The sequence below is a fragment of the Stenella coeruleoalba genome, assembly GCF_951394435.1.
Source record: "Stenella coeruleoalba genome assembly, chromosome: 19".
Taxonomy (NCBI): Eukaryota; Metazoa; Chordata; class Mammalia; order Artiodactyla; family Delphinidae; genus Stenella; species Stenella coeruleoalba.
The window spans coordinates 30072107-30093333 of NC_137165.1; the positions used below are offsets into that span (position 1 = coordinate 30072107).

The window sequence follows — 21227 nt, forward strand, 5'->3', positions numbered from 1 at the left end:
TGATTGATTCATTATAAGTGTTCTTATTCAGCTAGGCATGGAGGGAGCGTTTGCCCTGGTTGGCGTGGTAATTCTGAGTTGGAGATGAGGACAGAAGAAGGCAGAGGGAACAAAGTACAACCACACACTAGGTGTCTAGCTGTGTCCAATGTGGAAATGGAAACGGCTAAACACTCCCCCCCACTCCATTAGGGAGCTTTTTGCATTTCCATCCCCAGTTTGGAAAAGAAATAATGAAACAAAATGTATTTTCTCCATCATTTAAATAAAGGAAAACTTCATGTCTCTAAATATATCAAACAAGGTTATAGGAGTAAATAAATTACAGATATTTGTGTGTTAGATCAGTAAAGAGTGTTTGAAAAATATAATTTCACTTTCTCTCAGCCTCACACCCTCTGCCTTTTTTCATGTCTTTTCCAGGTACTGTATACCTCTAGTTATGACTGTTAGAAAGAAACCATCTTGGCTTTCCCATATTATACATTTCTAGAAGGGCTGACTTAGGATCTGTACACACATGCTTATTTTTTATTTCCTGGAAGAAAACAAACTAGCCCTGAATTTAAGAGCATGCTCAGAAGTCAGTTCTTGAGGAAAGAAGCTATTTATTTATTTAAGGGAAATACAAAGGGCCCATTACTTTTAGACAGGGAATTTATGCTTGGTGGAATTTTCATGAATAAAACTTCATTTTATTAAAGATTTTCTGGTTAAAAATACGGTTTGCTTTTTTGGTGCGAAGTCTGCCGTGTCTGTTCTGAACAGTAAGGCTTGTGGGGCTACCGAGACAGATAAAGTGAACGGACTCTTCAATCAGAGAGGGGCTCGGCCTGCCGGTAAAATGCAATACCAAGAAGTAAACAAAGAGCCTTTTGCGAAGAAGACAGAGTTTAAATGGATCTCGCTTTTCCAATTTGAAAACGTGCTCGCGGTGGTTAGTAACTGAGTCAAGACATTTAAATCCTACGTATACTTGTATATCTTAACAGCGACCTTTTTTAAGTGTGCAGTGGGGATAAGCAGATGAGCAAAGCAATGCTCCAGAAAGAGCATTGTAGGTAATTGAACATGAAATATGTTGCAATCTGATAACATTAATAACATGCAATCACTTCTTTCTATCTAATATGCAGTTCATTTGGCTAGAGTCTAACTAAAGCACTCCAGAACTGTTAGTGTAGGAATCCTGCCACAAACCTATGAAGTAAGCAGTTCCGTTTTTGTGCATTTTGAAGTATCTCTGTATTAATCGTCTATTCTGTGCAGCAAATTAGCCCCAAACGTAGTAGCTTCAAACCAGTATTTAATGTCTCACCCAGTATCTGAGGGTCAGGAATTGGGAGTGGCTTTGCTGGGAGGTTCCGGCTCCAGGTCTCTCGGGAAGTTGTTGAGATGTGAGCTGGGGTAGCTGTCGTCTGAAGGCATGGCTGGGGCTGGCAGATGCACCGTTAAGATGTCTCACAATCCTGGCAGGTTAGTTCGGGTTGCTGACAGGAAACTGCAATTCTTCTCCACGTGGGCCTCTCTAGCAGGCTACTTGTGCATCTTGACGGCGTGAAAGCCGGCTTCCCCTAGAGTGATCAGAGAGAGAGAGCCAGGCGGAGGGCGCGTGCCTTTTCTGATCCAGCCTCGGAATTCAACCGCCATCATTTCCCCCACATTCTATTCATTAGAAGCCAGTGACTAAGTACAGACCACACTCAGGGTGAGGGGAATTCAACGCCACCTCTTACAGGAGGACTAAAGAATGTGTGAAGATACTTTAAAACCATCATGACCCTGTTTACAGATGAGGGTGGCTTATCCGCTCAAGGTCACCTGGCTACTAGAAGACCCTCCGTGCGAGGCAGCAGACTGTTTTATTTCCTCTCTGCTGTGCCATCCACACACAAAACAAACCAGAAGAGCCCACATTCCTGAAATCACTGCACACAAGTTCAGAATCTGCCCTTTTAAACCGGCCAAGATCTTCTAAAAGCAGCAGGAGATTTTCTGTTGGAAATGGATGAAATGGACACAAGACTGGAAGGTAGGAGTCAGCTTTCTTCTTAATCAGCTCTGCGACCTTGAGAGAAAAAAACGCTTCTCTCTGGGCTGGTTTCCTCCTTTGTAAAACAAGACGGGCTAGCTGAGTGGTTTCCAAACTTAGTTGGCCATCACAGTCCTCTGGGGAATAAAAGACTCTCTGGCCTTACATTAAATCTACCAGGTCACAACCTCCAGGAATCTGTAAAATTAAAAAGCTCCCCAGGAGTCCAACGGGCGGCTGTGCAGACACTAGGAACCGCTGGACTAGATGATTGTTCGTGCTTCCAGCTCTAACGTTACGTTGACTCCTCCCTTCTGACTGGATGTACCCAGGTAACTCATCAGTTCTGAACCCTTGCTGCAATCATCAGGGAAATGTTAGATGTCTGGGGCTCCCCTCAGGCAAAATAAATCAGACATTCTGGGAAGGGGCCTAGGGATCATTACGGTCTGTTTGTTTTTATCAGTCTGTTTTCCAATAGTCATGTTCAACCTTGGTGACACATTAGAATCAGTTGAGAAGTTTTAAGAAAGATCACTGCCCACACTGTCCCCCAGAATAGTTAAATCAGAATCTTGTGGGTGGAAGGAAGCATCAGTATTGTTTAAAGTTCCCAGGTGATTATAATGAATAGTCACACTGCCCAATGTTGGCCTCATTTGAGGTAATTCCAATGCTGCCTCACCCGTAAAAGATTATTCAGAAGAAAAATTATTCAGAGATCCTAGATGCCACGGTATTCTAAGAAAAAATGCATTTGAAATGGAAGATGGTAAAAATTAAATGGAAGTGAGTTTCCATTTCTGTCAATATGGCAGACTAAATAACTTGAAAATCCTCCCACTATAAATACTGGTTTATAAATATAAACCATGTATAAATACTGGTCAAGATGCAATAAACACCCATTGAAATGAGCTCATGGGACAACAAGGAAAGGCGTCCAGTGCCAGAAGCAAGAGAAAGATGACAGTTAGCATGGTGAGCAAGGAGGAGGATGCGGAGCTGGTCTCAGGCAGGTTTGTTGGCCTTGAAAGGCTGAAGTCTGAGCATCAAAATGGAAAGAAGACTGTGGTTTGAGTCCAGTAAAGTGGGGAGATGGAACTGACATCCCCGAATAAATGTGGGACCTTGAAAGGGATGAATCATCATAGAAATAATTCAGTGGAAAAAAATCTCCCTAGTGGCACAGGGAGACAAGAAAATTTGTCTTGGCATAAGTTGAAAGTGGAGAAAAAAGTCTTCACTGAGAATTTGGGACTACAGCCCAGTCTCATGTAAATCTGGGACTGAAATTTACCCTTCCTCTATGGTCCAGGAACCCTAAAGTGGAAACAAAAAAAAGATAAAAATACTGACCCAACACCAAACTACTGAACATACACGGATACAATCCACCATAACCAAGATGTAGTAGGTACAAAAGTCCCAAGAACCTCAGATAACAGAACTATCAGACAGACTATAAAATAAGTAAGTTAAAAAATTATTAAAAACATAAAAGAACATTTGGAACCATGAGAAAATAACATAACACTGTAGAAAAAGGTAGATTTGAAAGATAACTAAACAGAACTTCTAGAAATGACACATATAGTCATTGAAATGAAAAGCTCAGTGGATGAGTTACACAGCAGATTAGACACAGCTGAAGAAAAAAATAGCAAATGGATCTGAAGAAAATGCCCAGGAAGCAGCACAGAGAGTCAAAGTGATGGGAAGTCTGAGAGAAAAGCTCAGGCTATGTTGCATAGAAAGAGAAGGTGCGTTGTACACCTAATATGAGCATCAGAAGGTGAGAATAGAGAGGGTGTAAAGGAGACAGGATTTACATAGACAGCTGCTGACAGTTTTCCAGGTTTGATCAAAAACCTGCATCCTGAGATTTTGGGTATGCAGTGAATCTTGAACCACGTAAATAAAAGAAATTCACACCTGAACACCACATGGTAAGAATGCAGGAAGTCAAAGACAAGAGAGAAAAATCTTAAAACCAGAAAGAAAGAACAGATTACCTACAAAGGAATGATATTTAGACTGACAGCAAATGTCTCAACAATAAATAGAAAACAAGAAGACGTGACAGATTCATAAAAGTGCTGAGGATAAAATAACTTTCAATCTAGAATTTTACACCCAGAGAAATCATCATTCAAGGATAAGGGTGAAACAAGGCAATTTTATACTAATAGAGAAAGCACGTCACTCATATAACCTCCCTAAAAAAAAACTACTAAAGGATATGTTTCAAGGGAAAGGGCTGGTACCTAGAAGAAAGGGAGAAAAACATGCTAGAAACAAAGGTGAACAAATTGGTAAACATGAGCAAGTCGAAACAATGACTGTATAAAACTAAAATGACAGTAGTGATTAAATTTAGGGGTATAAAAACAGGTGAGTCTAAAATAAGAAGCAATAATAACATGTAAAAGGGAGGATGTAATTGAAGTTGAATAATTCTCTGTTTACTGTAGAGTTTCAGGGAGGCTGGATTAAGTGTACATGTTAAAAATTGTAAAGTAATCACTAAAGGAATAGAAATATACCTTACAACTCCTAAACTAGTTAAAGAGGAAAAGGGAATAAAGAATTCTTGATCAGTTCAATAGAAGAAAAGGAAGGAAGTAAACGAAAAACTTAGAGAAAACAGAAGAAAATGAGACATCAGTTCCAAATGTCAGAAATCAGTAGATCAACAGGCTGTCTTATACATTGCTAGTGGGAGTACAAATTGCAAGAGTACCTTTGGAAAACAGTTAGGCATTATTCTGTAAAGTTTTACACTTACACATCTCATGACGCAGTAATCACTCCAAAGAGAAAATTCTGCCCGCATACACTGGAAGATAAGACTACTTATCACCGCTGCTTGTAACAGCAAAAAATTGGAACAACTCAAAGGCCTGTGACAGGAGAATGGACAAGCTAATTTGTGGGACAGTCATGAAATGGAATTTTATACAACTATGGAAAATAATGAACTACAGCCAGAAGCAACAGTCTAGTTGAATCTTAGTAATACCATGTTGAGTAAGAAATATAGGCCTCCTCAGAAAATTTTTGTAAAATTTTAAACCGAGTATATGATAAAAATTTGATAAAACTTTTTTTTTTGATAAAACTTTTTAAAAAGCAAAGAAGAATAATAAATACAAGATTTGGGACTGGTGGTTTCTTCAGGTGGGGGAACAGTAGAGGAGGAGCACATAAGTAGTTGCAAGTCACTGTTACTGTTTTAGTTCTCTAGTTGAATAGTAGGTTTACAAGTGTTCATAATATCAAAAAATAAAATAAGGCCATGGATATACCTAATGATGATAGTATGTTTATGCCAGAGATTGTGATTAATATAGTTTTGTGCCCCTAAGTTTCATTAAAAATATTGGCAATTACATTAAATGTAAATGGACTAAACTTACTAGTCAACCCAATAAATAAATAAATAAGATCCAGGTACATGCTGTTTATAAGAGACTTACCTAAAAATCAAAGACATAGAAAGGTTGAAAGTAAAAGGATGGAAAAAGATATGCCAGACAAAATGCCAGCTAGAAGTGAGAGTAGTTATATTTATTGCAGGCGAAGTAGACTTTAAAGCAAAAAGCACTAGGGTTAAATATCATCTGTGCATATGTTAAAGAAATGGTTCACTAGGAAAACAGTAAATCTAAGCTTGTATGCGCCTAATTACACAGCTTCAAAATAAATAAAGCAAAATGAGAAATAACATGTTAAAAAATAAAAAAATGCAGTCATACTATGAGATTTTCATAGCCCTTTTTGATGTACCTTATCACATACTTTTAAAATATAGAGAGCAAAGTTTGAGAGATTTACAGTAGATACTGGCAAATTCAGTCATATAAGGAGATTTTAATGTACCACTATAAAAAGTGATAGATATTAGTAAGGCTAAAGAAAATCTGGATGATGTAATTAACAAGCTTGATTTAACAGACTCATACAGAATGCTATACAACAAATAAGATATACACATTCTTTTCAAAACCACATGGAGTATTTATAAAAACTATTTACCAAAGCAAAATCTCAACAAATAATAAAGAATGTGCTTCATACAGACCACCTCTCTGACCTTAATTAAGTTAGACATAAATAACTAACAACCAAAACAAAAACTTGTGTTTAGAAATGTAAAAATACACATGTATTGAGGCAAAGAAGAAATCTAAACATTCTTCGCCTGGGATGGTAATAAAAATTCTACATATTTTGTGGAATGTAGTTTCAGTGGCACTTGGAGTGAAATCTGTAGCCTTAAATGTTAAAAAAAAAAAGAAAACCGAAGCGTGAAAATTAATTACTTAAGCCATCAAGAATCTTTTTAAGCCAACAAAATAAATCCAGAGAACAGAACAAAGAAAATAACATGATATATTAACAATACACAATTAGATCAGGAGTCCCCAGCCCCTGGGCCTCCGACTGCTAGTGGTCCAAAGCCTGTTAGGAACCCGGCTGCACAGCAGGAGGTGAGCGGCGGGTGAGCTAGCAAAGCTTCAACTGCGGCTCCCATTACTGCATTAGCCCCTGAACCGTATCCCTCCCCCCACCCCCTACGGTGGAAAGAAAAAGGTTGGGGACCACTGATTAGATTATATTTTCTATATGGTATATATTCTTAGACATAAGAACATAAAATATATAATAGTATATAAAAGTGAAAATTAATGAAACAAAAAATAGTATTAACCAAATTGAAAGTTGATTCTTTGAAAACACTAGTAGAAAGTAGAAAGAAACACTAGATAAAAATAGGGAGGTCTCTGACACAACTGATCCAGAAAAGAGAAGATACATATACAATAATATTTGGAATGAAAAAAAATGAAGGGTATGGATAGATGCAGCAGAGATTAGAATATATTCAGAGAAAACTATGAACAGCATTTTGTTAATAAATTTGAAAACCTAGCTGGTATGGACAATTTCCCTGAAAAATATAATGAGCAAAAATTGAGTCAGGAAGAATATAAAACCTAAAGACACCCATAGCCATCAAAGAAATGGAATCAGTATAAAAGTCAACCTAGGAAATGTTTATCCCAGAGCCAGACATTTTACTGGCAAGTTCTACCAAACAGTCAAGGAACACATAATTCCAATTTTATACACACTGTTCGAGAAAATGGAAAAAGAAGGAACCAGTTCATTTTTTGAGGCCAGTATAACCAGAGAAGGGCAGTATGAGAAGGGAAAACTGCAGCCTATTTGACTTATGGACATGGATACAAAAATGCCTACAGTGAAGTTAGATGTTGACCTTCATTCATTCATTCATCCTTTCATTCGTTCAACAAATATTTGCTTAGTGTTAACCATGCACCAATGGGCACTGTGCTAATACTTGGAGAGCAGAAGTGGACAGGAGCTTATGGCTTAGTGGAAGAGATAAGCAATAAAGCAAATGATCACACAGGGTAGGGTACACAGAGGGCATTCTGGCAGGATAACAGTGCATACCGAGGGGGATTCAACCTGGTCAGAGAGGTCAGGGAATGCTTTCCAGGCATATTAGTGGAGTAAGAATGAGTGTGGGAAGAGCGTTTAGGAGGTTACTGCACGGGCTCCAGTGGGAGATCTGAGATGCAGTAGCAGGAAAGGTGAATTTGAGAGACATTGAGGAAGTAAAACCAACAGAGCTTCATGATGGATTGCACATGGGAAGGTGTCAACCTGGAGAGGGGTCAACCTTGTCTCTAAGATGGCTGGGGCTCTGTTCATGGAGAAAACTTTAAAAGAGGTTCAGGTTTAGGGGAAACCAGCATGCATGTGGTTTTGGAAATGTGGAGTTTGGGGTAACTTAAGGAAGGCTAAGTGGAAATGATGAATAGGAAATTAACCAGAGCCCGGAGTTCTGTGGGGAGAGCAGGCTGGAGATTTTAATTTGAGTGGCATCAGAACGTAGATGGTAATTAACCCATCCTTCAGGGGATCTCATCCAGAGAGGGTGTGTAGTTAGGGGAGAGAATGAACACCACTATTTAAAGGAAAGGCAGAGGTGGAGGAGTCAGGGCAAAGAGAGGAGGAAAGGCAGGAGACGTACGAGGAAAGGCAGGAGAATGTGGGCATCAAGGATGCCAAGGGAAGAGTGAGTTACAAAGAATGCAGTGTCCAACAGTGTCATGGGCTGTTGAAACTTTAAGAGGGTGGAGGACTGATGTGGTCCTGGAATTCTCCTGACCCAGGGGCTACATTAAGTGAGTGAGCTGGAGGAGAAATGCATAATGATAAGAAACTAAGAGCAGCAAGAGTGAATATTTTGGACAATGAGACTCTTCCTGTAACCTCTTTATGGTGATGGTTACTAGACTCCATGCATTTGTCAAAACTCAGACTTATAGACCAAGAAGAGTAAATGTTACTGCATATAAGTTAAAAATAAATAAATAAAAACAATGCAGAATTGGTGATTTAAGATCTAACTTCCTCTTTATAACTGCAGGGCTAGCTCCCGCAATTTAATTCAGTTCAGCTTGTGTAGGTCTACAACAGGGAACAAGGGCACCCCACTCTCACCTTGTTAAGGGCAGAATAAATATGCATGCAGCAGAGCCAAAGGGCATGGGACTGATGGCCAGAGCTCCTCCAAGGAACTGACAGGTGGTGGGTAGGGTGTAGCCTGGTAAGCTTGGTTCCTCTGGGCCCCTGACGTAAAATGAGGGGGGTGGATCAGGAAAGGCCTTTCCACCTCTGATGATCTGTGGTTCTAGCGTAAAAATCCCCCACAAAATCCCATTAGCTCTGTTGTCTGCATTTTGTTATTGAGAATAGTCATAATAAACAATTACCATAATAACAACTGGCTCTTCAACACATGGGACCCCAGATGACTTGGGAAGCAGCTTGGAGTGAATTGGAAAATGCTTGGGCTTCTGGTGTAAAGTTTTAAAGTGCCTTCTAAAAATCATATGCTAGCAAGCACAACCCATATAGGCTTTCAATGAAAAAGGGACTTTTCCATGTGTTGATTTCAGACCCTCCCCTCACCCTATCAATGCGGTCAAGGAAGAACTATCCCAATTTAGGAGACAGGGAGATTAAGAGCCTGGTCACTCACGGGTTTGGTTGATGTTGGTATTTTCCGAATAGTCCATTTCTCAAAGACCCACAGCGGATTTGGTACCGTTTTGGGGTTGAGTGTATTCCACTGTATCCTAATCCTACGAAAATTAGTGGAAAAGTGTTAATTGGGCATCAGTTCATGCTTAACATTAATTTGAGTATTTGATGAACCACAAATACTCAATGACGTTGCCCCCTTAAGCCATATTAACTCAATTTATTGTAATAATTAAAAACAATAAGGATAATTATATCCTTATTGTTTTAAATACCCCACAGATTGAATCCAGCCTGAATTTAGCCGGCCTGAAATCTGCTGGAGAAGTGGGCGATGTTTTTGGGTAGCTACAAAATTGTCTTTTAGGAATTTTCAGCGCGGGAAAGGATAAAAGTCAGCATTTATTAAGCACCTACTGTGTGCCAGGACCTGTGCCACACCACACTGCTCCCAAGGTGGCGGGGGTGTGTGTTGGAAGCCTTCTGCCACCCTCAGCTACATCCCCAGATGGTGGGGAGCTTGGGCTATTCACATCTCATGCATTTTACTACCTCGGCATAGAAACAATAACATATATATAACAAACGGGTTGGAGAGGGGTTTCCTGAAATAACCATCCTTCCCGGCCCTCCCAGAGATGCTCCCAAATTATTTCTCTCTATATAAAAAATTTTGATTTGAACTCCGATCATTTGACCTTGACCTCTATAACCCTATGCTATTATATTTTTTAAGCGCCTTATGATTAACGCGGAAACCCTTTCTTCGGCATTTTCTCACCACTGGAATCGCGACAGTTTCCTCAAAGTTCCAAAATAACCTTTCCCGGGCAAGGATTCGTACCTCTGCCGGGTAAGGGCGGGGAGCCGCGCAAGACGTGCCGGTGCGGAGCGAGAGCCAGAGAGAACTTCCAGCGCGAAAGGAAAATAAAACTTGTGGCTGGTGTTTGTGCGGGAGAGTCTCCGCAATCCTGAAGCCCCGCGATCCTGGGGGGTCTCGGCGGCTGCCCGAGGAGCGCCAGGGTTTGGATTTGATCCCGACGTCCTTGACCTAAATTTCTGCGCGGTGGCTGGAAAAAGGGCGCAGAGCCGGGCAGGCGGCTGTTGCCATCCCGGATCCTGGCGGCCGGGTCCGGGGAACTTGAATGGAGAGGCCGAACTAGAGGGGTGGGGGGCATCTTCTCCCCTGCCCCAGTGTGGAGCCGCGGCGAGCTCCCCGCGCCTCCCCCTCCCCCGATCCACCCGCCCCCCGCAGCCCATGTGATCCAGGGAAGTCGGGGTGCGCTCCCCTTGGCTCGGCCCGCCCGGAGGCGGGGCTCCTCGGGCCGCGGGGTTCGCGCACCGCCCCAGTGGGTCGGGCAGCGGGGGGCAGAGTGTGCGCGCGCGGGCAGGCGGGGGCCGCACCGGGGTGCGTGACGTCACCGGCATTGGTTACACGACGTTCTAGAACTCCGCCCCACGTGCGCCGCGGAGGAGGGGGAGGAGGAGGAGGGGATGGGGGTGGGGAGGAGGAGGGGGAGAGGTGGGGATGGGCCGGGGGGGCGGGGACGGGGGGTGTGCGAGCAGCGGGGCTGAGCTAAGCCGAGCCCACGTGTGACGGCTCTCGCCGCTGCCCCGGCTCCGCCGCTCTTAGAGAGATTCGGAGGAGCCCGGGCGGGGGGGAGGAGGAGGGGGAGGAGGGAGCGGGAGATCTCGGGGCTCGGAGCCGGCCGCCGCTCCGCTCCGATCGCTGTGGGGCTCGGTTTTTTGGGGGTGGGGGGGCGGGGGGGCTCAGATATGGAGGCAAATGGGAGCCAAGGCACCTCGGGCAGCGCCAACGACTCCCAGCACGACCCCGGGTAAGTTTCCAGCCGCTGCCCACCGCGCCGCCTCGGGCTCGCTCTCCTTGCAGCGGCGGGGACGGCGGTGCGCGGAGCCGGGCATCTCCCGCGCCCCCCCCTCCCGCGCGCCCCCCCCCCCCCCGTGGAAGTTACACACCTTTGGATTGCATTTCGCCGTCACCTTCTCCCCCACCCCACCTCCGCGCTCTCGCTCGCTCGCTCCCCCCCCTCCCCGCTTTCCTTTTAGCTTTTGTAAGTTACACGTCAAAATGGCCGATCTGACATCGGTGCTCACTTCTGTTATGTTTTCTCCCTCTAGTAAAATGTTTATCGGTGGACTGAGCTGGCAGACCTCACCAGGTAAGGGAGGGAGGGGGGGACGCCTGGGTCCCCCCCTTCTTGGCTTCTTTATTGCTCTTTGTTATCCCGGTGTAGGAGCCCCCCCCTCGCCATTGGCTCCCCACTTCTCCTGTGCAAGGTTATTTTTTTAAATAGCAAATCCTTTCCGAGCCCTCTACGCGACCTCTGTTGCCGAATTTCCCCCGCGTGTGCAAAAAAAAAAAAAAAAACCCAGAATAACAACAGAAAACTACTTTTGGTTTTTGTCCTTGATCAAAATTTGCATTGCTTTTTTTTTTTCCACACCTTCTCCCCCCCCCCCCCCAATCTCTCTCTTTCTCTCCCTACAGATAGCCTTAGAGACTATTTTAGCAAATTTGGAGAAATTAGAGAATGTATGGTCATGAGAGATCCCACTACGAAACGCTCCAGGTAAAGCATTCCCTTCTGGATTTTGTCTTTATTTTAGAACAAAGTTTAAGTGTTATTTTTGGAGGTGTCTTCGGAAGTAGCTAAGCGGATTTAGAACGGGGCTCAGGCATGTGGCTGGTTTCGAACGTCGCTCCATCCTCCCCCCTCCTCCATTAACCCCAAAGGTTATTGTTAATTGGGGCTGAATTCTGGATACACAGATGCCCACATCTCCGCTTTAAGTCATTTTCCCGTCGCTTCTTTTTCTCCTGTTTCAAATGACATTCGGCTTCATTCACTTTCCACATAGTTGTTTTTTTTGTTTTTTTTAATGTGTGCTTCCCCCGCACTCCCAACTCCCCGAACTCTTAAGCCCCTTTAGAAAGCTGGTTGGATCTTCTCTAAGTGCCTGGGTTTCTTCGGAATAAAACAAAGCGTTAAAGAAAGGGAAGGGGAGGAGGAGGAGAGAGACTGAGGTGGCGAAAGAGTGGAGACACCAGCGTTCTCCAAGTTACCTCCACCCGCCCTGCCCCCGTTCCACTTCCCCCATTAACCTTGATGTGTTTCCTTGCGAGGCCGAGGGCTGTAGGCAGGAGGGGGTGGGGAGGGTGGGGAGTGGGGGTGAGCGGGGGCAACTTTGCTCTCCGTTCTGCATTAGGGCTCGCTCCTTGTTGCTCTCGATGGTGTCACATTTTCTTGTTTGTTTTTCTCCCTCTTTGTCTCATTTCAGAGGCTTCGGTTTCGTCACGTTCGCAGACCCAGCAAGTGTAGATAAAGTATTAGGTCAGCCCCACCACGAGTTAGATTCCAAGACGGTAGGTTGCTTTTCCTTGTTGTTGTTGTTTGCCCCTTTTCAGGACCGATCTGGGCATTGACAGCCCAGTTTAAAGAGACAGTGTCTTCTTTTGCTTCTGTGCTGAGAACTGGGTACTTTGAAGCAGAGGTTGCAAGTCGGTCCTAAAGTTTGCCGCAAAGGCTGGATTTGGGGTTTTCTTTTTAGAGCCCGTCCCACTGCAGCCCCAGATGCTGCCAGGCCTAGGCTTGGGGGAGGGGTCGGCTTGGGGAGAGGCTATCTTCCGGGCCAGAGGACCCTGCGAAGAAACTCCACCACCGATCAGAGGCAACTTTTCTTTGTCAGCCGAGCCCAGCCCGCGTTACCAACTGTGGCTGTGGGAATCGGCTCTTAGAAGGCACAACTTGCTTCATGGCCGAGGGGGACTGGGGACAGGAGGAGGTGAGGGGGCACTAATCACAGTCCAGGCAACAGGTTCCTCTTGGGCACTTCGGATTTGGAATGTGGTTTGAGAAGGAAAGGATACCTCCCAGATCCAAGCTGGGCATCCAGTGGGTGACTCCAGATGGTGTGAAATCTAAGGCTGATAAGGTCTTGGGTTTCAAAGTGGTTTTTTTTTTTGTTTGTTTGTTTTTTCTTTTCTTTTTCAGATCCTTTGAGTGTGGGTACTTTTACAGCATTAGAAGGTTTTAAAGTCCATTGTTGAGGGGATAAAAGTCTCTAAGGTCAGAAGAGGAAGGGAAGAAAGTATCAGTGTATAATAATACATTTAATGGGGGAGAAGAAGGGGAGTTCGTAGCATTTTATTGTGGCTCTCCTGCCTTCCTTGTCTACTAGAATTTCCCCACGGTTTTTATTCATCCGCCTTAAGGCAGGGGCCTGGAGGTGACTTTGGGATACAGTGCTGGGCTGCTGGGGACTTCACCTCTCTGTGGTGGGTGAGTGGGATGGGGGCCGGGGTAGGGGTGGGGTGGGGTGGGGAATCTCTCTCTAGTCCCAGCTGCCAGTGCAGAGCTTGGGCAAGTTGTTCCCTGCCTCTAGGCCTCAGTTTCCTCTTCTGTAAAATAAAGGAGTGGAACAAGTGATCTTCTCATGTCCCTTTTGGCTTTAACACTGAATGGCAGAGAAGACGAGAACCTGGCCACCTTTGGTACCCTTGAATTGATTTTGCAAATTTACCCTTTTTCTCTGATCAGAGGTCAGGTGCATGCCTCCTCTCCCCCCACCGCCCCCCCCCAAAAAAAAGAGGCCCACACTTTAAGTTGCTTTATTAATTGCACTGAACTTGTCCTAGCTCGTGGCCCAGCCTTTTTGCACTTTCAGATCATTTAATTTCAGGGACAGTCGTTTGCAGGGTGATAACGGATGTCTGAAGAATTTTTATCTCTTTGACTTCTTGGCTAGACAGTTCAAAAAGCTAGTAAAATTAAAGAGGAAAGATATTCCAAGGCAAATTCGGGAATTTATTATTCACCCCTCAGTCCATCCCGGGTGGGAGAAGTATTAATAGTATTTGATTTCTGTTGTGTCTGGTGGGTCATCTCCCTCAGTATCAGATGCAGCGCCTGCAGTTTTCCCTCACTAATTGTTTGTAGACATGTTTTGGTCACTATTATTTAGTATAACCTAGCTTTTGACTTTGTTTCAACGTTCAGTGCCGGAGGCAGAAGCGGTTGGTTTATTGACATGGAAACGAGGATCTTGTTTACTGTTACCTTAAAAGCTTTGTTTAGGTAACGGCCATTCACATCCAAAATAGTACCCTAGTCTTTTCCTAGAGGATTTGTAGCTACAGTAAGTAGAGTTGTACTTAACTAACTAATGTTTTCATTTTTGGTAGTTTTCTTTTTCGTTCGTTTTTAAAAAACAGTTGACAGGGATGTACAAAAGGTTGGGATTTGCCTTACTTCTCTCGACCCGTCGTCTCCTTTTAAGATCTCAGCGTGTACACTTGGCCCACAGAAGATCTCTCATTGTGGTATAACACGCTGTTACCGCAATACCCTATACAGGAGTTCTGAATTGGCTTCGAGTTTTGTAACTGTAGATCTATATAATTTTTTAGCGGTCTGCTTTCTTTACTTCTCCCTGCTCTCCTCTGGCTCCCTCACCTCTGACACGTCCCTCACCTTTTACCCCACAAACAAGGTGACTTATTATTGCAGTTGTGTGCTGATCAGCTAAAAAAAAAAAAAAAAAACTTTGGGAGAGTGTTTATGAAAAGACATATCTGTCTTACGTTTGGTCAACAGAATGGAAAATCCACACCTGTTGTATTTCTCCTGTCGACAGCTCCTAGTCTGTGCTGAGTATACCTGTAGCTGTGGTAATGTTAATCTCCACGAAAGGGTAGTTTACTAGATCAGAGATTTTTGTCTGTTTTAGTTTTTGCAAAGTAATCTCTCATTTCTCAGGTGATGTTTAAAGGTGGAAAACATGCTGCAGACTTTTATGAGGTCTTTAAACTACCTTAATAAAAGTGGTAAATCTTTATGTCTTACTGGTTAGGTCCTAGGGGCTGTTAAGTCTGGGAACAGAGTTAGCTCTGGTGTGACTTTCCCCCTCCTCTGTGCTTTTTCCCAAAGCATTACTCTCCCCGCCCCCGCCCCCCATGGCAGAACTGAAAACAAGGTTGAGATTTACATTTTAAAAGGGGAAAATTTTAATATGAAAGCCAAAGCGGATAAATAAATAACTTGTAGCTGTATTCATGCCACGCTCCGTGTTGAATTTTACCCAGAGATTTGTGACATTTAGAAAACTAATGAAAACTAACAATGGGAATATTTTTTTCATTCTTTCCTTACCCATATTTTCTGTCCAACAACTTTACCCCCCCCAAATCAGCCTATTAGACTCAAATGCTTCTGTGGGAATTGTTCAGAGTTTTAAAGCCAGTCCCTGATTCAGATCTGCAGATGTCTGATCTGGTGTACTGGTAGTTTTTCCGTTCAGACTGGGGTTGGGGTAGCGGGAATATCCTAAGTGTTGCACTAGATTCTGACTGCTTTTTTTCAGTAATTTTTTTTTTTTTTTATCCTCTCCCCATAACAGCCTTACTTTTCTAATATGGGTTTAGGTTGCTCATAGATTTTTACCCCCTGTGATTTTGAAAATCCAGGTGCATTTATCTCCGATGTTTCCATTTATTTTAATTTATTATTTTTAAGAACCCACTCAGGTTCTGTAGTTTTTGACACCTGCTTTCTTTTGAGGTATAACTACAGAAAGAACTATCCTTTTGACTTATCTTAGGTAATTTACTTTTGCCAAGATGAGTGAATTAATTCAAGCAGAGCATGGTGTTGCGTGTTGATGGGGAGTTTTTTGGACATTGTTGACTTAAAAAAATTTTGGAATCCCCTTCCCCACCTGTGTTGTTTAGTTATCATTGAGGAGAAGAACTACCATCCAGTTCCGTGCTGCTGGAAGGGTCTTCCATGTAAATTTCAGGTTATGATTTTTTTTTTTTTCAGTGATGATGTTCTCATCTTTTCTCCCAGCCATGCATTGCAAATTAGATGCATGAAGCCCTAATGCAAGCAAAGCCCTTGCCTGAATAAGAACACATGAGATCTGGTGTGTTACAGCATTACACATTGAAATTCATGGTGGGATGTTTCAGAAAGGCTCACTGTGTTCGTTACATTTTGGGAGAGACGGTTGCAGTTTAGATCAAACTTTAAGGAGGCTTTTAAGTTGCCTGAGAAGTTACTAAAAGCTGGGTTAAAAGCCTGAGAAATGAGTGATTAATAACTAGGTGATTAGTCAGAATTGTTTTTCTTCCCTCAAAGACATGCAGCTGACTCCTGCTTTTGCATTTTTTCCCCAGATTGACCCCAAAGTTGCATTTCCTCGTCGAGCGCAACCCAAGGTAAGTAGGAGAATCAGTAATAGGATTTTAGCACTCCGAGGTGGTTGCCAAGGATTTCAAGTTTCCAACAGAGCACTGGCAAGGAAGCGTTGAAACCTGGTGCACACCGTTTCTTCAGGGTATCAGCACGTGGCTGTGGAGAGGCCAGGGCAGGCGCTCTGTGAAATAACCGTGCGTCTGCAAGTCAGCTGTCCCCAGGTGGGTTCTGAGCATCCAGCTGGGGGCAGGGGCAAGCCCGATCCTTCCTGGGAGGACATAGCTCCATCTGTTGCAATATTTATGCAAGTGTTCTATTTATTTTTTAAGCATCGCTGAGATTATATCAGGAAAAGTTGGATATTTACTCGTGACTCTTTGTTGGAGGGTACTCTTCTGAGGTCTTACAACTTAGAGTTTATGGAGGGGAGTAGAATTTAAGTAAACAGCTTGTCCTTTCTTGGAAAAACAACTTTGTAGACCCATGAAGCCCTCAATCTGACAGGAAGTGTTTGGATGTATTGGTTTCAGGTAGGTTGGGTAAATCTGGGCATACTTGAAGCCAGCAGTGCTACTCTTCGGTGCAGGTGCTGGTGCCTGGGCGGAGAAGTGCTGGAAACGTTGTCCCTTTGTAGGAGTGGTACTACAAGGCTTGCTGAAAGGCTTGAGCTAGGCCTTCACCTTTTCCCAAGTGTGTAGTTAACATAATTTTCACTGAGCTTGCCAGGTGTGGCCACAAAATCACAGCTGCATAAAGCTTAAGGTGAAATTTAAAGGGCCTATGGCTTCCACACTAAATTTGCACTTTTTAATTATACTTTTTTCTTCCCCGGGTAATATCGGAAGAAATACTTTTTCCGCATCTTGTGGTCTTGGCGCTCTTTCAAGGGAAAGGGGAAAAGGTGAAGCGTTTGACTGTAGGTCATAAAGGGATAGTGCTGTGGTTTTAGCAAATTCAGTTTATTTCTTTAAGCATGGTCTCCCAGAAGTGGAACCTTTGAGCCGTGCAAAGGAAGGAATGGTTCTGTACACTAATGAAGAAATAGTTGGCTGTCGTGGACGGTATTTTGAGAATTTCAGGTTGGAGCCTGCCATGTGATTCCCTCCTTCCTTCCTTCCTCCTTCCCTGCCTCCTTCCCTTCCTCTTTCCCTCTCTTCCCCCCTCCCTTCCCTCTCTCTCTCCCCCCTCTTTCTTCCATGTCTTCCCTTCCCTTCCCTTCCCTTCCGTTCCCTTCCCTTCCCTTCCCTTCCCTTCCCCTTCCCTCTTTCGAAGGAAACACAAATCCTTAAACAAAAATAGTGAAATATTTTCTTTAGGCATTTTTTCCCCCTAAAGCTTAAGCAAATAATAAGAATTAATGAACCAAAGAGGTTAGATTATTTCTGTACTGAGCACAAACTTTGGGACCGTATTAAGTGTTTAAAGGTTGCTTTCCAAACTGTGTGTGATCCTTGACATTTCAGAAGGCTTCCAGGATTAGCAGTGTTTCCTCAGTTTGGAAGAATTGCTGTTTCTTCCATAAATGTGAATCTTCAAATTTCCAGGTTAGTCATTTGATCACCGAGAACTCGGATCAGATTACCCTAGAGGGAAACTGGAAAAATCCCTGACTTGGTCAAACCATGGGTTTGACCTGTTTTCTCCTCTCCCTTGCTGCTCCTCCCCAACCCCCCATTTTTTTTTGAAACCAGGAGGACAATATTTTATTTTAATATACTCGGGCATTTGGCTTTTCACGGATGCACTGAACTTAAAAACGAGGCAATATTTCTCAAACTTGTCAAAGTGTGCCCCCCACCCCGGAGTCTGGGTTGGCTTAGGTGAATCATCAGACTTTTGGATGTGAGCTAACATTACACCAGTTGGGGAAGGACATCTTTCCATGGAATTCTAGGAATTTCATAACAGTACCTTTTATGACACACGTTACTTTACAAGGAACTTTCCTATCCACTATCTCCATCTGAATCCCAGGTCCTGCAACACTGAGAAATCATCTACTCTCAGTTTGCTTATCTGTAAAATGGGAGTGATGACAGTCACGCCCTCAGAAGGGGGTCGTGAAGGGTAAAAGAGCCTGGCACAGGGTCAGGGCCTTGAGAATTAGCATTCTCATCCTCACCAGCATCATTACTGTTGGTTTAATCACCGTTGTTGTTGTTTTCAAGCTTAACAGCCTGTGTTTGGATCCCAGCTGTGCCACTTGTTAACTGTGAATTTGGGCAAATCCTTGAACTTCCTCAAATCTCAGTTTCCCTATCTCATTGAGTTTTGCTGAGAAGTAAATAAATGAAGAAAGGTAAAGTGCCTAAAAAAAGAGCTAGCGTATGATAAAACATGTGGGATCTGCTGTTTTAGTCTTTTAAGTTTCTTTTATTGAAGTACCGTTGATTTACAGGGCTGCGTTAGTTTCTGGCGTACAGCAAAGTGATTCAGTTGTACATGTGCGTGTGTGTACATATATATTCTTTTCCATTCTGGTTTAGTTACCTAATGTTTTTCTTGTTATTTTTGTGAGGCCCTCACACTACTCCTGTGAGAGGTCTAGTAATAATGACAGTGTTAATTGAGTTTGTGTGCCAGGCACTGTGGTAGGGACACGATGTACTCGTATTCACCTCTGCCCTGTGAGGTGGCTGCTGGTGTTACCTCCATTTTCTGGATGAGGAAACCAAGGCACAGCTGGGTTGAGAAGTGGTGTAACCTGGCTCCAGAACTGGGCCCTCTCCCGGCATTTGTCCTGCGGGGGCCCCGAGGGGTACGCAGGTGGAGTCGCTCTGAGCAGTCACCAGGCTGTGCGGAACGGAACCACAGCCGGCACCTCCGGACCTCGAGGTTCCATGGTTGGGTGATTCGCCCAACCCCTGTGATGTCATACCATTGTGTGACACTGGTGTCCCTCAACATCGAGCCCTCAGCCATCTTTCAGAGGGTTCTGGGGCTGAGGATGGGATGTGGTGGTTGGGAACTGGGGCAGGGTGTGGAGAGAGCGTCTTCCTTGTCAACGGTTATTTTCCGATAGAATTTGAGTCCGACCAGGGGGATTTCAGACTGAAGGGAGTGTTGGAGGCCAAAACCCAGCTGGCAGGAGAGTAGAACGTTAACTCAAGCCTTGTTTATTTATTGTCTCCAGTAAAACTTGTGTGCGTTTGCGTTAGGGTCTCAGTGGCAAGGTGAGCTGTGCCTCTCCTCGGGGACTGGGTGTAGAGCTTGTCAATGATGCGTCACCGTGTCTCTCAGTTAAGATTCATTTCTCTGCTCTCTGGCCGTCCCTCCGTGCTAACACTTGCCAGAGAAATATTCCGTGGAGGTGTTAAAACAAGACTGGTGGAAAGAAACTGTAACTGAATACAAAAGAAAATCCACGGCAGCGAAGAACAGATTTCATATTAGGACTGTCATAATATTCTTTAATGTATCACATAAATAAAAATCTGTTTTGACGAGAATTTTAACGAGCAACCCAAGGAAGGGTTTTGAATCCTGCAGTTCATCTCTCCCTCTTTGCGATAGAAATGTTCACATCTCAAGTGAAGTATAATGGGCATTATTAACTAGTCGAGGGGAAGCTCTTTGGAGACTAGTGGCCGTTAATTAGTGAAGTACATTTTGATCAGAAGAAGATAGGTCTGTTCTGTATCTTTCTATTTCTCCGGATGATGACTTCATTTGGTAAAATATGTAAGAGTTTCCCTCCCCTCTATCTTTAAAGATTAAAGTGGTCATGCTGCTCTAAAAAGATGACTTAATTTGAAGCCGTTGGAGAAATGGGGATGATTGAGATCAATCATGTCATATCCTTTTGTCGGTCTTTTTGGGCAGGAGTGTTGGCTACCTGGAAGAATTTTGCTCAAGCTTTTGGGTTCTTTTTCTTGTGTGGAGAAACCAAGAGACAGCCTAGCATCTTGGGGCAAGAGTGAGTCTGGGCGCAACTCACCATCTGCCTTAATTACCCTCATGTATAATAAAGCATTCCCCACTCCCCTGATTACCATTTTCCTCCTTCATTTTTCGAGGCCAGAACCTTATCTGTTTATCAAGAGAGATGTCATTTGTTCAGCCTATCTCCAGTTGCCTTTGGTCACAGCTGGGTGACCCTGGGCAAATCACCTCGGGCCCGCCAAGCCTCAGTTTCCTCCCCTTTAAAACTGGGATCGTGGAGCACCCCACATGGAGCTGTTTTCTTTTTTCAAAAATATTTATTTATTTAGGCTGTGCTGGGTCTCCATTGTGGCACGCGGGATCATCGTTGCAGCATGTTTAGTTGCGGCACGTGGGCTTCTTAGTTGCGGCATGCATGTGGGATCTAGTTCCCTGACCAGGGATCGAACCCTGGGCCCCCTGCATTGGGAATGCAGAGTCTTAGCCACTGGACCACCAGGGAAGTCCCTGGAGCTGTTTTCAAGAGGAATGCAGAAGTCTTTGCCGGTAGCCTGGCACCAAGTAGCACCCGGCAAAGGTCCGCTGATACTATTATTATAGACTTATTTGTGTGGAATAAGAAAAATTACGATGGTGCAAATGCCCTAAGAAAATGCTTCATTGGAATGTAAGCCCCCTGACGCCAGGGGTCTGCTGATGGTTGGCATTTGGTAACTGTTAGTTAAATGAGTGTGTGGAATCCAGCCTGCATTTTTCACAGGGGAGGCAGTTGACACTCAGAGGAGTTATGTCGATTGTCACAGGCCGCATGGCTAAGTTGTGGCAAGATTGAGCCAGAAGCCGGGTTTTCCTGCCCCCTGGAAGGCTCTCCAGATGGGTTCAGCGCAGCCTGGGTGTCTCACGCACCCATGTCCTGTTCCAGGGGAGCAGTTTCTCGGCAGCTTCTCAAGGGCGAGGGGTGAGTTTTCGACATCTGGCCTCCCCTGCTGCTGTGGGTCGGGTCCTCCAAGTGTCTT

The 21227-nt window shown here is 44.0% G+C and overlaps 1 protein-coding gene and 1 long non-coding RNA gene across 5 annotated transcripts in view; one reads left to right on the plus strand and one right to left on the minus strand.

Annotated features, from left to right (window-relative positions):
* Positions 1–266: 266 nt before the first annotated feature.
* LOC307177932 lies at positions 267–10454 on the minus strand. Its single transcript, XR_013825112.1, has 3 exons — positions 9960–10454; positions 9114–9216; positions 267–1574 (listed from the first exon to the last, which is right to left on the minus strand). It is a non-coding gene; the product is annotated as an uncharacterized lncRNA (long non-coding RNA).
* Positions 10455–10884: 430 nt separating this feature from the next.
* Positions 10885–21227, plus strand: part of MSI2 (musashi RNA binding protein 2) — a 388646-nt gene continuing 378303 nt past the window's right edge. For all 4 annotated transcript variants that reach the window (XM_079903644.1, XM_079903645.1, XM_079903646.1 and 1 more), the window contains exons 1-5: positions 10885–10953; positions 11255–11295; positions 11625–11706; positions 12416–12500; positions 16311–16352. In XM_079903644.1, the coding sequence (XP_079759770.1) occupies positions 10892–10953; positions 11255–11295; positions 11625–11706; positions 12416–12500; positions 16311–16352 (312 nt within the window). In that variant the 5' untranslated portion in view covers positions 10885–10891. The remainder of the gene's footprint in view (positions 10954–11254; positions 11296–11624; positions 11707–12415; positions 12501–16310; positions 16353–21227) is intronic.